At 35.8% G+C, this 17,689-nt stretch overlaps 1 protein-coding gene across 2 annotated transcripts in view; it reads right to left on the reverse strand.

Moving 5' to 3' along the window:
• Positions 1-9: 9 nt before the first annotated feature.
• LOC102221801 (tuftelin-like) overlaps positions 10-17,689 on the reverse strand; it is a 32,171-nt gene continuing 14,491 nt past the window's right edge. The window contains exons 2-12 of one of the 2 annotated variants that reach the window (XM_023345448.1): positions 11,339-11,416; positions 11,128-11,226; positions 10,972-11,046; positions 10,784-10,849; positions 8,168-8,254; positions 6,099-6,209; positions 3,250-3,473; positions 3,019-3,124; positions 2,186-2,269; positions 995-1,086; positions 10-908 (exon numbers count right to left, since the gene is read on the reverse strand). In XM_023345448.1, coding sequence (XP_023201216.1) covers positions 836-908; positions 995-1,086; positions 2,186-2,269; positions 3,019-3,124; positions 3,250-3,473; positions 6,099-6,209; positions 8,168-8,254; positions 10,784-10,849; positions 10,972-11,046; positions 11,128-11,226; positions 11,339-11,416 — 1,095 coding nt within the window. In that variant the 3' untranslated portion in view covers positions 10-835. The remainder of the gene's footprint in view (positions 909-994; positions 1,087-2,185; positions 2,270-3,018; positions 3,125-3,249; positions 3,474-6,098; positions 6,210-8,167; positions 8,255-10,783; positions 10,850-10,971; positions 11,047-11,127; positions 11,227-11,338; positions 11,417-17,689) is intronic. The other variant, XM_023345449.1, reaches the window with a different exon arrangement.

Here is a 17,689-nt window from a genome sequence, read left to right on the forward strand (position 1 = left end):
TCAGGTTATCCTGTTTTTTTATTTTATTTAGGTTTAAATAAAAGTGGAGAAAAACTGCAACAAAATGTCTAACTTTGTGATAGCTATCTACAGCTTTTACAGAAATACAACAAAAATATTGACAGAAGTTGAAGAAAAATACAAAACAATGTTAAATACTCATTATTAAATATGACTAGCAGAAGTTAAGCCTGGACACAGAGCATGTTCAAGCAATACTTTGCAGATTGGAAAGTAATATAGCTTAGAGAATATTTGGAGTATAAATCCAGGGTTTTATTACATTAAATGCATTTTTTTTCTTCACAAATGACCCACTTAATGTAAGAGAAACATATTCTGACACAGTAACAAAGTCTGTACAAAGCACTGAGGAATTTAACTGTGACCTTTAAGGAAGCTGGTCACTCATAAAAATGTGCTAAAACCATCAGAATATTGACTATTTTCTCATTTAACCCAGATTAGTTTCCTATGAGTTTAACTTCTAACTTGACCTATAAAGCTGCTTATTATTTTACATGAGATGCAGCTTGAAGTTCTTTGAACATTTTCCACTATATCCTGAAGGCTCCCCTGTCAAAGTACAAACTGCACAGACTTGTGCCCGTGTGCATCAAGAAATCATTTAACTGCTTTTGAGGAGTTTATCATGTTGCCCCATTTGTTTTTGACATGCAACAAATATCCTGCATGTGAAAAAGCCACAAAAATGAGGTTTGTTAAATACCCATCACTGCAGATCTACATATAAATATCTGTGTACATATATATTAACAGAGGATAAGTAAAACGTATTTACACATTCGTTCTAGATCATTTCCGTGGATGCTGCTCAGGATTTGATCTCTATGACCTTGATGAAAGGCAGTACTTTGTTGGTCGGGGATGTTGGAATGAAAGGTTTGCTGCAAAAGAACAAAACAGTGAGCTGATGTAGGTCAGAAAAGCCTTGATGATGAGTAGCAAAGGAAATTGGGTGGCGTCTCCTCACCTGTAAACAATTTCCGGCTTGTTTTCTGTGGACAGAGCAGGAGGGTCCCGTCCTGCCAGGAAGTGCTCCATGTGGTCATGCAGTTCCTTGTTCTGCAAGCAGAAACAAGTGAAAAGCATTTACTTTCATTCTTGTATTATGTGCTGTTTTTTTAACACCACTACCTTTTACAGAAATTCTGATTATCAGCTTTTTGCAAAAACCTGTAGTTTCATAAACACATGTATCCATATAAAGCTTTGACTACTTAAGAGAATAAACTGACATGAATTGTACAATCTGTATGTAAATATAGGCATCAAGAGGTTTACAGCTCTTTATAAAACCATTTGTACCCCCTTTAACTCACATTCTGTCACATTAAAATCACAATGTCAGAGTATGTTACTGGGATTTTATGCTTTACGTGCATCTTGGTGCAAACGTTGGTTTGGGCAGTAATCAGTAGCTGTGTTTTCTTAGACCATATAATTGTGCAATTTGACATTTTGTAAATAAATTCGCTTAATGGAAAAATGTATTTTGCTAAAACATTTTGGTGGCAGTATGAGGTGGTTTTTTTTTGGCCATATTGAAACTGATTTATTTTGCAAAACTGCAATGGAAATACTTTTTTCACATCACACGAATCACATGATTGACAACCAGATGTTGCCACTGGCACAAACCACGAAGAAGAGGAGACAGGAAGTAGATGTAGTATGATATGGTTTTTAATGATTTATCACATAATTTATTCATGTGTGACTTTAATTGCCTTTCTTATTTAATGGAAACACCGCAATTGCAAAATTGTTTTTTTGTGGTTTTTCTTTACATTAGCAGCATATTGACAAAGTTTTGTGCACTTTTGTAATAGAAATGCAGATCACAACATGTGGAAAGCCTGACATACTTAGCCTGACCCCGCATTAAACTTCTCCACAACATCTGCTGGTTTTTATGACAATACATATTTGTTGTTTTAACAAAGTAACAATGGACTATTGACTGATGTGTGAGTTAAATTGGGGGTATTGGTGTAAAGGGGCAAAATGAGATTTGTGGTTCTAACGTCACAAATTGTGAAGCAGTCAAAGGTATAGAAAGGCTGTTTGTAAAGAAACTTCAGTCATAGTAATGGCTACTTTAAAAGGTGAACAAGCCCTTTGGAGTGTCAGTGGTTTTCCTTTTGACCTTTGACCTACTCACCTCAGCTTCCAGGAAAGCGACCTTCTCCTCCAGATCCATGATGACCCGATCCTTCTCTTGGAGTATTGTCCGTGAGTTCTGTAGCTGTGATACGGGCCAAAACACACAAAAACTGTAATATTCAGAAAAAAGCACAAATCCCTCCTGCATCAACTCTGTCTCATTTCCTCATTGCTGGCGTCTTCTTTGTCTCTGTGTGCACAATCAGCAGAGGTGGGAAGAGGAACCAAAAATTATACTCAAGAGCAGCACTATCTCAGCATATTATTATCGGTACTCAAATAAAAGTAAAAAGTAGTTGTCAAAGAAATCACTCAAGTAAGAGTGAAAAAGTAAAAAGGTAACTCAAGTGTTGAGTTACTGATCAAATCATCAATCATTTAATATTTAAAAATTACCTCATCAGATGAAAAAAAAAAAAAGGTAAAGCTATGTGGAAATGATGGTATTTTAAGGTCAAAATGAAAATAATTGATATAGATATAACTATAAAATAAAAAAACATTCACCCAATCAATTTCTTTCAATATAAAACTTGTGAAACTTTAAGAAAACTGCAGGTTTGTGTCTGGTGAAAGTATTGCTTAAAACAAGTTTGTTCTGCATTCAGTAAAGTTACTCACAGTGGGTAGAATATCTAGAAATTCTACTCAAGTAAAAGTGGTGATACTTAATAATGAAGTTAATAAAGTAAAAGTAAAAAGTACAGCGTTGTAAAAATACTCCTATACGTAATTGTTTCCCCAAAAAGTGACTAAAGTAAATGTAACTGAGTAAATATAACTAACTATCCAACTCTGACTATCAGGCAACCTTGATGCATGCGTAAATACCTGCTCAATCATGAGGCGGAGCTTCCTCTGATGACTCTTTATCATGTCGTCAAGGTGATGAATCTTCTCCTTTAGCAAAGCCACTTGTTTCTTGAGCTCTGTGCACCTGCAGACGACATGATAAAAACTGATTGGAAACAACAAAACAACCATCTGCAGGTTTTCTCTGTCGAATCGCTACCCGAGTTTTCAACGAAAGTTACAACCTGATGATAAAAAGTAAATTCCTACCTTTCCTCGTTATCTGCTCCTTCCTTACTGTCCTCTTTAACTTGCAGCAGCTCCGCCTCCCTCGCCTCCATCTTGTCTTTCAGGAGGCCGCTCTCCATCCTCATGCTCTCCAGCAGCCTCTGCAGCTCCTCCACCAGTTGACCCTTTTCCTCCGACTGCAGCTCCACCGCCTGCAGACGGTCTGACTGCTCAGCCAGCTGGATGCGATACTCGTTCGACTCGGCCTGCAAGATGATGAACAGATAGGCATTTTAACAAGGTCAGAATTTTATTTGACTGCATATATAAATAATTTTGTATTTTCATCCATCTGGCATTAAAGGTGGAGTAGGCAACTTTAATAAAAAAAAAATATATATTTTTTACATATTTGTTAAAACTGTCACTATGTCATGGTAGAATGGTATGAGAAATAATCTGTGAGAAAAAAAAAAGAGCTCCTCTCTGACTTCTTCCAATGCTAGCTAGAAACAACCAATCAGAGCCAGGAGTTGTGTCTTAGAACTGTCAATCACCATCTATGTGGCGCTGCTCACCCCTCTCCAGAAGAGGTAGCAGAAAGCTATGCTCTTCTTCATTAATGCTCAGGGTAGTTAGCATAGCCACCAATGATGGCTATGTAACTGTAGCATTAAGTCGTTTCTCCGCCATTAGCACATTGAGCAGTGAGTACATGAGGATGATTGACAGCGCTAAGATCCTACCCCTGGCTGTGATTGGTCGTTTTTGGTCGGGAGAGGAACATTTTCGTAGGAAATCAATCTTTTCACAGATTATCTGTCTCATATTACACTGTCACAACATAGGGTCAGTTTTACATTTTTTATGACTTACATACTGCAGCTTTAACATCCTATATATACTTGAGTAGAATGATCTGACAAAGATGCCAATATTTAAGGGGTTAAACCTGACCTTAAGAAGCCATTCAGAGTCAGGTCTAGCAATTCAGATCACACTAAACATCCAAAACAAAACTAAAATCTCCCTTGTTTTGATTTAATATCCAGTCAAATGAAGGTGGATATAATTCAATAAAAAAAAAAAAAAATCAATGAGAATGAATCATGGAGAACAAATTGATGATCTGTCTTTCCACACATGAGCCTGAGTCATCTCCTAATCGATCTAATCTGAGATCCACTAAAAGCTAATGGCCTGTCTTCACATCAGCTTCTCAGGAGGGATCTGATGGATCTGTTCACTTCCTGCTGATAGAGATGTTACTTTAATGTATTGCCGTCTGAAAACAACGTATAACAGATTTAAATCTGATGGCAACCATTACTTGTGGTTTCCAAGCTTCCCATAAAGTCCACAGTCGCATTTCTAAACATGGCTGCGGCTTAAGTGCAGACTCCCGGCCAGCATTATCTCACACTGAAGGTTTGAGAAAAAACGAAACTTTAATGTATTTGTTTGAGAAACAATCAGAAATTATGAACACCCCTAAAAATAAGTTTAACTCTGAAACTGCTACTACTGCGCCAGTTACTCAACAGGTTGTTGCTAGGCAACCAAAGAGTGAGTGAGTTGCTAGGTAACCGAAAACTGAGGGTGTTAGTTGGTTCCACCAACTTTGCTAATCAGTGTTTTTGAAATACACTATTGTCAAAAGGTTAGTGTTTGGTTTTCTCTTATTTCCTTTTCCAGGGTCTGGGGTTGGGATGATGGTTGGTGATTTGGTGTTTGTTTCAGCAGGATAATTAACTGAAACATTTGGACAAATTGACTCAGAAATTATTCACCAGTTAACACTTCACTGGCAGAGTTCACCAGATCTCTGTTTAGAGGGGACCTATTATGCGAAATTCACACTTTACAAGTTTTCATGCTTCCATTTGGATTTCAACTGGATCTAGAATCAGCCCACGAGTTTATTAAAACAACCATTTGGTTTTTTGGCAATAAGTTGATGTTTTCTGGGGTTCGGAAGATGAGCAGTTTCAAGAACTGAAAGTTATATTTACATGTTATATTTACACCCCAGAGAAACAAAGTCACATGTCACCAATCAGATGTTATAGAAACATGTTAAGATGGGATTTAAGGGGTATGAGTTGTGCAAAAAATATTTGAGTAAAATCTTTTACTTGAATTGGAATGTTTCTTTCTAATGAGTAAACATATTAAATAAAAAAAAAAAAAAAAAAATTTAGTATGAGATCATGTTGCTGCAATAAAATATCAGTGTATTTTAAAACTTTTTACACATTTCCCATCTGAATTCAGATATCAGATTCTATTAGGTCCCTGATATGAAACTTTTATCATATACATAAATACATTTATTAAAAGCTGCATATTTGATGCATACTAAACCTTTTCTAAAGTATTAATTTTTCCAATCTAACTTTAGTTCAGAGCACTATTAATTAGCTAAATATTAAGGTGTTAAAAAGAACGAATCACTTATATGAAGACAATTTTAAATAGATTTTATGTTTATGGAGATAAACAGTCTCTTAAGCAAAACTACATGAAAAAATAATGTATTTAATTATTTAATGTAGATTTTTTTTGGCTTTCCAAGTTCTCCAGTTTTTTAGATTGCAGACACAAGAAGTAAATTAGATGAGTCAGTCTTTAGACAAAACTGTCTCATATTAAACATGCTACAGCTAACAAAACAATGAGTGTGATGTAAAAAAAGACTATAATGCCGATAAGTCCATTACAAAAATGTTAGTCAAGTCTGGACAGATCTTTTACAAAAACCAATAAAGGGTGGCGCGTCGGAGTATGAGTAATGGACTCCGGAGATAATATTAATGGATAACAGTTAAAGCAGTGTGAAAGTAGCAGAGCAGTGAGTCACAGTAGGCGAGTCGAGTTACTCATTTCCTGACCTCCAGTCTGTCCCGCTCCTCCTGGTGCTGCTTCTCCATCTCCTTCAGCTGCGCGTAGAGACGCCGCGTCGCCTCTCTGAGCTTGGCGCTGTCCTCCTGATTGTCCTCGAGCTGAGAGAGTGGACGGGCAAAGAGAGACACGTTCAATCGGGTCCGATCTAACAGGAAACCGCTCTCCACATTCTTTACTGTTCCCTAGTCTTATCTCAAATGAGTTATTGTGCAACAACTACAAAACTTCACTATTGTCGTTAGAGAGGCAGTATTATGTAAAAATGGGCTTTTTTTTTATAATGTTATTCCCTCATCAAAAACACACCTGGAGTCTTGCCTTGATTCTTTCTTGCATGTTTGAGAAATACTTTAATCTCCTCTTTAGAGCTGCAGTTTGCAAGCTAGCAAGCAACAGAGGCCCAATTTCAAGGCAAAGCCTAATTTATTTCAAGTCATATTTGATATATATATATATATATATATATATAGTGTTTCTGCAACATCTTAAGGTAACATAGTTACTTGGTTATGCTATAAAATGGCACTATGTGCCTAGAAAACTCGTAATAATGCCCCTTTAATCATGCAAAAACGAGTTAAGAATAATCAATGAAGTTGGTTATTTGGATCATACAAACTGTTCAAATTTGCTGACATAGTGGAATTACAAACAGCCATTATTAGGTTTAAAGCTAAAAATAAATTATTACCAGAAGACATTCAACAGTTTTTCTTCTAAAAAGGAGTGACTCTTTAATTTAAGGAGAAAATGTGAATTCAAGACTGAGGTTGAAACAATTAATTGGGTTAATCATGATTAATTAGTTACTGAAATAGTTATCAACTAATTTTGTAACTGATTAATCAATAACTGGAGTACACAAACTCAAAAAAAGCATTTGCTGAAAAACAGTCAGAGCAGTAACTAAGCCAAAACTGTACAAAATATATGCATTTAAAATGAAAAACGTTTTTCTGTAAACTTGTTTTACCCAGAAATTTCCTGTTAAGTATCATTTGCTATCCAATTGTTCACCCAAAAAGTAAACAGATTAATGGACAGTATTTTTTAGTTCCAGATGGATCCTTTGCTACAAACAATCAAAGATACACTGAAGAAATTTTATGTTATTGAATTTTAGGTGATAAAATGTGGCTTTTCTTATTTAGAAAAGGAACTGGATTATTTGTTTATGTGCATCTTTTAAAGAATTTCAAAGACTGTGTGAAGAAAACAGTGTTTAAATTAGGCAATTTCTTTCATCCGATTAATCAATAAATTGTCAGAATAATTGATAGGATAATCAGTTACTAACATAATTGTTAGTGGCAGCCTTATTACTAATACTAAAAGAAAGACCAAATTCAAATTGGTCTTTCAAACCAAATTAACATAAATAGTAATTTATTGGTTGATAGTACTAAAAGTTTACTGTTCTACCTCTTCATTGAATGTACAAATACTCTCTGCTGTTCGTCTTCTGCTTGGTTTTGTTTTAAATGCATTTTCTTTGTATACAATTTGTTTATTCTTTTATTACAATGTATAAAAGAATAAACAATGCACAATATATTCAGTAAAGTCAAACCCAAGCCTGAATGGGTGAGATGAAGCAGGTCTAGACTTAGGAAATAGCAGCTTTTAAACAATCTAAATATAATCTTTTATCTTTAAACGTTCGCTTTAGTGAGCAGAATAATTACACTTTCCACTTTGCTCCCTGCACAGTTATATAATCAGACTACTTAGAGAAGGAGGGCAGTGCAAACTGACACGGGTTTACCTGCCATCAACCCACACGCCCACAGTCCTGGAGATAATGGTGTGGGTTTACAGCAGCTCTTATAAAGTGCTGAATCCAGCACAATGCATGGGAAAGGCAGCAGTGGGAGCCGTTCAGAGGAGCTAAAACTTTTCTTTACACATGATGCATTTAAATCTTCTGCAACTGAAAGGGATTCGTGCCACATTTAAAGGGATTCGTGCCACATTTACTTATTTATTGTATATATTAGTATATAAAAAGCAACAAAGATGATAGATGCATTAAAGCATTGAAGTAAGGTGAGCTAACCTGAATGTCAAGTGAGACGTAGTTGTTGTTGTTGGTGACCGGTAGATGATTGTTGGGCTTGATGACTCTGAAGTCATTTTCTGGAACCTAAAACAGAAACAGAGTGACCAGATTGAAAAGGTTGTTGTCTATTTCTTATTTATTTATTTATGTCAAAAGAAAATCGAAGTTTTGGGTTTTGCTTTATTATGCAGCCAGTGAAAGCTCCGTAGACGCCGGCACAGTAAAGTGAAAAAAACAACTAAACATAATTTTACAAGTTATATTTAGGCATGTTGCTACAGCAAGATTTGGAATAAGTCCCAACGAGAAAAAAAAAAAAGTGAAACAACTTTGCAGTCAGTTTAGCCTCTGGAACTAAAATTATTAAGAAACAATAGAAACTTGCAGCAGTGAGTATTGTCAGTGGCCGTTGCTGCGGCTAATGCTAATTATAAAGGCCAAAGCACACAGCTTAGATTGGCAAATAAAAGTGAAGTTTTCACAAGTTATGGAGTTTCAAATGCCATGCAAAAGATAAGTGTCTTAACTGGTTATTCAATAAGCTGTTGCATGTAAAATGAGTTGCTGAGCTTCAACATAAATGTATCAAATAAATAATGTGTTTTCATTAAACAGATTAACAAAGATGAAGGGTGTAATCATACACAATTAAACCCAAAGTAGCAAATACACCTGTCAAAATCAGATTTAAAATCGTTTTCAGACGATCAAGAAGATCAATGTAAAAAGTATCAATTTTGAAAACAGAGGGCAGGTAAAAATGATTATAAATAATCAAACATTTCTACCAGTCATTGACCAGTTTTCTGCATATTTTCACTGGTATTTTTGATATTTATATTTGGCGAGGAGCTCAAAGTCTGAGGTTGGAAAGTCTCGTTACCATCACCCTAAGCTGTAGCTCCCTCCACAGATTCTCTGTCAGTAACAGTATTAGTATTACTTCCAGTCAGAAGATGCTAATTACTCTAATTAAAGTATTACTTTAAAACCAAGTCTGTTAAGGGGAAGAGTAATTTTGGGCTTAATTGAATCTTTTTCTTCTTTCCAGCAAGAAAGAAAAGAAAGAGTGCTCCTCCATTTTACAACATAACCAGGCGCCCGTGGCCTTGTCTGCAATTAGTTATGGCCCTGTTAGACTGTCAGTGGTTTTAGTTAATCTAATAAGTCTGACAGAAACTCATGCAAGAGAAAGAATGTGAAAATACTGGGATTTCTAACTACAGCAGATGATATCACGAAAGAATTCCAGGAACCTGGGAAATTTTTGGATGAACAAAGATGAGGCTGAAAATCAAAACTTAATGGTTGAGGTCTGCAGGCCCACTGGCAGCAGTGAGCTGTAAACAGACATAATTCTCTAGTGAACAACATAGACTGGGGACATTTCTGTGGGAAATGCAAAAAAAATTCTCCCACACAAAGAAAAACAAAACATAAACCAGATGCAGCTCCTGAATGTTTGCTGCTACTTTCTGCTCTGGACTAATCATGCAAGACGGACGGATTAGAAATCACTTTGTGTGTCTTTGCATTACAGAAGGAAAAAGGAAATTTCCACAGGTCTAACATGTTCATAGCACAGATATGTGGAGCCTCTGTAAAGTCTTACAAAACCAAACCACTCTGCACATATAACAGCAGCAGAAAATGAGTCCAGATGCTTTGCTGCTCCGCCTGCAGCTCATCTGGAAGGATTTTTAACACGTTGTGCAATGAGGACAAACAAATAACTACGCTGGAAAGAGCTGTGCAAAGTTAATATTAAATTAAGTTAAAAACAGAAACATTTAGAGCTACAAAAGTTGATCATGTTCACACAATGTGCAGAGTTTAATAGCACAAAGGTTACCATACCAGCTTATACAACCAAACTAAAAAATATATATATTTGTTTTCCTCCAAGAAAAGAATTAATTTGAAAATAATTGCATTTGTTTTTTTTATTTATTGACAGCTCATATCAGAAACTTTAAAGAGTTCAAGTCTTTTTTAAAAAATAATTTTTTAAAGATCTTTTTCTAAATGAACTCTCTGGATTTGCTCTTTGCAACCATCTTTCCTTGCATGATTTGACTTTTGTTTCTCAGATTTCTTGTTCTTTCCCCCCCACTATTTTCAATGTAATGAAGTTATATAATAAATCCAAAACTATCAGGACTCAAGTCTTAAACTTGCTAAAGAAAATCACTTTAAAAACTTGAATGTTTATTGAGAGTTCTAACCTTGTGGTTTATTTTAACATTTTCCTTTCATATTTTAGACTCTCCAACATCAAAGAACATCCACGTTTTAATGATAGACAAAAATAATTCTTTTGGAATATTTTCTTTACATTTCATCACTTTCCACTGTTGATTTGGTCGCAAATTCTTGTTCATTTTTTAATTAATTCCTCATGCATTTCTTGCCATTACATGTCCACATCTCTTTATACATTTTTTTCAGTTTCCCCCCAAATTAAGCATCGAATTCACTTGCCAGACACACAGATGCAAAGATCTAAAACAGTTGATCCTTCAGTAAGAAAAACAATACAAGACACTGAGTAAAACATGAACTGTTGGCTGATTCAGTACGCAATTTTTTTAAGAGTTAAAAGTAGTAATCTACCTTATTGAAGTTGCCATTTTGTCTGGCAGCCATCTGCTTTCTCAAAGTCTTCAGGCAGTACCGCACCTACAAACAAAAACAAATAATGCTCTAAAAATATGTTCACTATGCACAGAAACCATAAAGGCTTTCATTTGAGCTCTGCACAAGTAATGAAATGTTTTAAGCCCCAGCAGCTGAGCTCTGACCTCCTGAATCTGAGACACTTCGTCCGTCAGCATCCTGACACTCTGCACCGCCTCTGACCGAGCTCCGAAGTAAACCTTAAGACACAAAACACAACTATGAAACACACACTGGAAAAGCTCAACGCCACTTTAGTTCCACTGAACCAGAACACATACTTTAATGACTTCTACCTTTTCTTCTGTGGGAGTGATGAGTGCAGCTCTTTGTTTCTGCTCGCTGGGTTTCTGAGGCAGCACAACGGCTACGCTGCTCTCCTACACTCCATGGTGGGAAAAAGAAGAAGAAAAAAAGAGGTAAATTATCCCTCTGATCTCCGCCTCCGTCGTCTCAGTAAAAGATCCTGTGTTTTCCGCTCTGAGTTTGTACCTTGCTGCTGTGCCGCTCTGAGATGTATCGTACTTGATCCCGATCCTGTAAGGGAAGTCTGAGCGTCCTGCGGAGATCCTGGAATGAAAGATGAGACGATAAGAGGAGGTGGATGACTAAGTGGAGAGTTGGGGGGTGGAGGGCAAAAGATTGATGAAGGGAAAGAAGAGGAGCTCAAAATGAAAGTGGAAGGCAGAGCAGAGAGAGAGAAGGGGCGGTTTTTAAGTCATAAAACTTCCCCATCACTGAAGTTCCTCTGTGCAAGTCCTACAATCACACTCGAAATCTTAGCAACCCACAGTGAGGAGACTTTTCCACTCAGGGTTTGTGGTCAGCTAGCTGGAGAAAATCTAACCAGTCCAGTGAAGTCGGGGCTAAAAATACAAAATGCTCTAAAACCCCAGCTTAGTCACTCTCCACTCGGCTTTGTCTCCTAGGCAACAACAACAAATAACAATAAAAATGTTTGTCATGCAACGCTTCATTTGAAGTGTTTGTGAAAATACTAGTAGCAGCAGCATTTTCAGTGAACAGACAAGAAATTCTTGATCAGTCTGTATGTTGAGGCCTGTGAATATGGACTGTGAGTCGATTTTTATTCATATAGCAAAGCTCAGAGGTTAACAAAAAATATTTTAAACTGAATTCTTGAACGTTTTAAATCATCGTTAATGTAACAGTTTGTTTCTTTTTACCAAAGGCGGAATGACAAAAAACAAACAAATAAAAAAGTGTCCTTTTGGTTTCAAAGTAATCCGACTCTTCCCTCTCCTGCTGGGAAAAAACCCCTAATCTCCACAGCATGATGCTGCCACCACTATGCCATGTGACAATTTCTGCCAACTACTATCGATTCTTACTCAAACTTTCATGCCCCTTTTTTCAAACTGCATATTTAGTTTAGATTAAAAATACTTATCCTTGTTTTAATCATAGTTTAGAGCAGGAAAAGCAAAGTTTAGTCCATGAGAGTTAATATCCTGCAACCTTTAGATGAATCCCATCTCCAACACACTTGAATCAAATAAATGGCTTATTAGCAGAGCTGCCTACTGTTTAAGGAATTGGACTATTTGTTTGATTCAAGTGTGTTGAAAGTTGGAGGATATCTCTAGAGGTTTGGACTTGGATTAAAGTAAAAAATGTGGCTAAGTGACTCCACAACCAAAATGAACCTACATTGAAATCCCATTACGACTTTTATTTGCTCTAATTATTTATAACTAGCAAGAGGTAGTGTGGAATGATTTTGGTTTGATTAGAGGTCTAAATCAGTGTTCATTTCTAGGATCAGTGAAGAAGTGGAGAACAACAAAAATAAGTGGAAACAGGGTGCAAAGTTTTGAATATTTGTCTGCAAGAACAATCTGCATAAAGACAGGCAGCACACACTGCATATTGAGTTTAAAAGAAAGGAAAGTAGAAGACCAAAAAGTGTTGATCCGACTGTGTTTTATTTGTTATTTGCACGTTTGAATAATATATCAAGGTAAATTCCCTGAAATAAAAACAGTCACAGTCAGATACAGGACTGAAAAATACTTTTGCACCGACTGTAAATATTTTATAATATTGCAAAAATATGTTTTTCCAAACAGTTCTATTTATGTTTTTTTTAATTAATAAAAAGTTTTATTCTTATTTCTATCATTTTTAAATTGTAATCCACATCTTTGCCATTTTTATACATCTAGTCTCTTTCTCTAAATCCTTTAGCTATGAACTGTAATTAGTTGAGGACAGATTTGTTTTTTCAGTTTCGACCACTGAGTTTACACGAGAAGAAATGTTTGCCGTTTCCTCATTCATTTCAGTGGAAGTATTTTTTGTTGTTGTTCCTTTATGCAGAAATTTTCCTTCATCTTTTATAGGCGATACTGTGGAGATATCATTCCACAATCAAAGCCACTTTGTCATATTTTTCTTTCTGAGCATCGTGAAGGAATTTGCTGCTTGTTTCATTTTACAAAGGAAAGGTGTAGTAAAGTGAAGTAATGAGAACATTTAAATGTGCACGTAAGCGCTTCATTCATTGAGGCTGTTACAGATACGTTATTAAGATAATCAGCTTTTTGTTGCATGAAGTGAATAGATTAAAGAACTCATCTTAGCTAAAGAAATAATGATGTCAGTTAAAATCCTTAAAACACACCTGACCCTTCAGTCCCCTCTGAAAGCAAACAAATGTTTCTTTCATTGCATAATCTCTAAGAGGATAATCCATTGAAGTAAGGAAAGTATGACATCAGAGGCTTCATTTGATTTTTATTCAACTTTGGAGGTAAATCAAATCATTTGTTCTTTGTAATAGTGAGTAATAAGAAGTTTTAAGCATTTGCATGAAAGAGTAATCTCCATGATTCATGAAAATACTAAACTAATGAAGAAAACAGATGGGCAACGGTGGTACACAATGAAAACAGGAAGAGACAGAATGGCATTACATAAGTTTGAATCAGACAAAGGGGCCAAATTAACTAAAAAAATGGGATTGCTAATGTATCAGTCAAACTGCGTTTTATTTGGTATATTCCAGGAATTCAACCAAATAAATAAGAGCATATTGTATCTGCGGTCAAGTTTGTAACCTATTTTTCACTAACTTGTCTATTATTCTAGAGACGTGCTTTATTTTGATAGTGTTGGAACTATTAAATGCCTGAAAGGGCAATGTGTCCATATGCAGTACATTAAAGTATGTCAAGATAAAGCACGAAAAAGACTTTTGCACTAAACTGATTGTGCATATTTTAAATTATGGTGAAATATCAAACAGTCCTATTTATGTTTATTTAAATTAATGAAAAGTTTTATTCTTATTTGTTCTATTTTTTTTAATTTGCAATCCACATTGTCACCATTTCATACACTTGTTTTGTCTCATTCTTTAGCTACAAACTGTAAGTCACTTGACAGATTTGTTTTCTAGTTGTGAGTTCATGTGCGAGAAGGAATATATTTGCCGTTTCCTCATTCATTTCACTGGAAGTACTTTTTTGTTGTTCCTTTGTGTTAGCTTAAAATGTACAAATTCTTGCTTTTATTTTGCCAGAATTTTATTTTTTTCGATTCTGACTGTTGCATGTTCTGAGATTCAACATGTTGCATAAATCAACAGACCATCATGCATCTGCTGTTGGTTATGCAAACAGATGACACGAATCCTCATCAGCATGTTTTTCACAGTCACTCTTATGGTATTTACTGTCTCGCAGCGTAAAATGCTTCCAGGTCTAATGCAGAAATAATTTGTCACACACTGTCGCAGAAGTAAACTAAACAAGGTCGCACAGTGAATTACTCTGTAACAAGATCTTACAAAAGTATCACAGCTTTGCTTTGATATTAATAATAAACGGCATCTACATGGAGCATTGAGAGCCGTAAAACAGCAAAAATGACTTAAAACGGACTGTTACAAATGTTGTTTTTAAAACTAGTAACACCACATGTCACAAATATCTAGCCACTCCTTTCCTGGGAATAACCGCAAACTGTATCGTGCTTCCTACTTACAAAGACGTGCCATCAGGAAACTTGTTTGTGTTCTTTCATCACGCCATAATAAATCCAAAACAGAAAATACCAAGTAAAAAATGATTTGGATCTTCCTGTTAAACGCTTTAATACGTTTAGCTTTTCAGCAGAACAGCCTACTGCTTCAGATTGTTAGGATAAAGTTCACTACATTTACTGGCTCATCTTAAAAAAGCCATCACTGGATGAAACACAGGCATGTTTGTCCAAGTCATTCTTCAAAACAGGAAAGAGAAGAGAACACACAGTTAATCTAAGGCAGATGTATACAGAGTAGGGGTGGGCATAAATAATATCATTTATTGTGACAAATTTCTTGTGGTAATTTAGATTTATTGTTGTTCCAATAAATTCCAATAAATGCTGTTTAAAACCTCCCAAAATGATGTGGATTGTTAGTTTTGATTTATTGAGATAAATCATATGATTGGTGTCGTAAGAGAAGAAGCATTTTCTAAGAATAGTATTTGCATTGTCATGCGTACTAGTTGGTAAGTGAATGTGTGAAACATTTGTTCTTAAGTATGGTGGAGGATCCGTGATGCTGTGGGCTGGTTTCTCTTTTAAATACCCTGAAAATTGTGTTTGAGTGGATGACGTCAGAAATTCTAAAATACCAGAAGATTTTAAATAAAAATCCGGCGGATTATCAGGAAAACAATTCAAAATATGCAATTAAATCAAGACAGAATGGTTATTAAAAACCTTTTAATGTCTATATCAGCTCAAAACTTGAAACTTAATAAACACATTTCTGCCGCCATAATGACAAAAGTATAAAACAGCAGTTGTAATTTCTTCACATAGGATTGTTTTCCTCTACTTTATACACGCAGTTTATTTTTCCAGTTTGAGATTAAACGACTGCAATAAAAGATGGCTGCACTCTAAGGATTTTCTCACAGCTTTACCAGGAGCGCCACCAAATGCTCTAAATCACACAAGCAGAGCTGCACGGCTTAAAAGAACAAAGAGCAAAACATGAGAACATCTTGTTTTCTACGTCAGCAGCCTGTTCTCTGATTTGCATTGTAATCGCAAACTAAACGGCTTGGCTTGAACGGCAGGTATTTGTGTATAATTATGCTCCTGAAAACCATCAGCTCCGAGGCGCTGACAGGCGGGGCGAGATTCATTCCTGAACTAAAGAAGCAACAGCTAAGAAGCCTTGAGAGCTTCTCAGTCCTAAAGACACAAATGATCCATGGACAGACACACCCTGAGAGGTGATTAGAGTGCAAAGAAATAAGTAATCTACTCCAAACTGCACATTAACCTTCTGTGGTGTGCAGTGAAAGGTGTTTGTCACAAGCGCTAAACATGTTAACTAAACATGCTCACTGGTAATTACCCATGTAGTCACAATTTTAATGTAGAAATTAATAAATTACTGGTATGTTTTAATGTTACCATGCATCTACTTTAAGGTGCAAATGGATAATGGCTGAAAACTGAAAGACAAAGTCCAAACCACAACAAAAGAGCCACAGATGGAAGAATGAAGAGCATCAACATTGTACCATCAGCGAGAATGAAGACACTGAATTTCAAAACAAACCTTAATTAGTTTCTCCAGGATTACTGTCCGAAATATTTACAGACATCCACCCATGTGCAGAGAACATTGTCTAAAGTTACACAACAAATGTCTCAAACTTTAAATTCACACGTAGAGCTGTACAAGGTGGCTTAATTACAATTTCAACAATGGCAGGGCCTTGCAGGAGTATTCATACCTCTTTGAACCTTTTCATAATTGCTCACGTTACAACCACACACTGTATTTTATTAAAATTTTATGCAACAAACACAAATCAGAAACAATAAATATGGAAAATTTACATGCAAAATAATCTGTGCTGCAGAAAACTAAAATTAACCTGAACATAGCATCCCCATAATGACATATGGTGGTGGCAGCATCATGTCGTGGTGACATACTCTGCATACTTCAAATAATAAAAAAAAAGACAACTTTTTTCTTACCATCATACTCTGAACCGTGTTAAAACATAATTAAAAGCTTTTAACAACATAATTCTCCAGTTAAGGTAAAAATAGAAATATAAGCTTCTATTTTGGATATTATGCATTTGTAGAGAGGTCAGTGCCTCACCGCACGTCTCTGCATTTATGTACTGTATGTTGGTCAATCGCATAAAAATTAATAAAATAAATGTGAGTTTGCTGTTGTAACATGACAAAAGCTCAAAGGGTATTAATACGTTTGCGAAACACCACATCTAATGATCTGCAGCTCTGTTTGTATAGCATAACATAGCAGAATACGCTAAGAAAATGTTCCTTACATTTAGCTACAGCTAAATACTTCCTTTGATTTCTACACGCGTCTTCTCTCTGCTTCAAGGGCAAGTGCAGACTCAGATCTCTTAAATAAACATAATATGTTCCAAGGTTTTAAGCATCTGTTCTGGGCATAAATATGCAAATGCACATCTGCTTTGACCGGCTTGCCCAGGCAACTCAGGGAACATTTGATTTCCATTTCTGCGGTTCTCTCAGCCTGTAAAAAGGCAGAACAAAGCTCAGATCCACTCATGCCACCTCCTACATGTCGGTGCATGTTTGCACAAAATCATTTCTCAGGGCGAGAATGAACCTTCAGGTTAATTAAACTTAAAGACAGCTTTGCTGATAACATCAAACCCATTGGTTAAAGTATTTTTCACAACAATGATTGATTTTCCCTTTAAGCTTCAGAACAAAATGATTTAATGAATGTATAACAAAACGTTGCAACAGTTTATGCAGCAATTCTAAAAGTATCTTGCAATCTGTTTCCAAATAGAATTC

The sequence above is a fragment of the Xiphophorus maculatus genome, chromosome 13 (assembly GCF_002775205.1).
Source record: "Xiphophorus maculatus strain JP 163 A chromosome 13, X_maculatus-5.0-male, whole genome shotgun sequence".
Classification (NCBI taxonomy): Eukaryota; Metazoa; Chordata; class Actinopteri; order Cyprinodontiformes; family Poeciliidae; genus Xiphophorus; species Xiphophorus maculatus.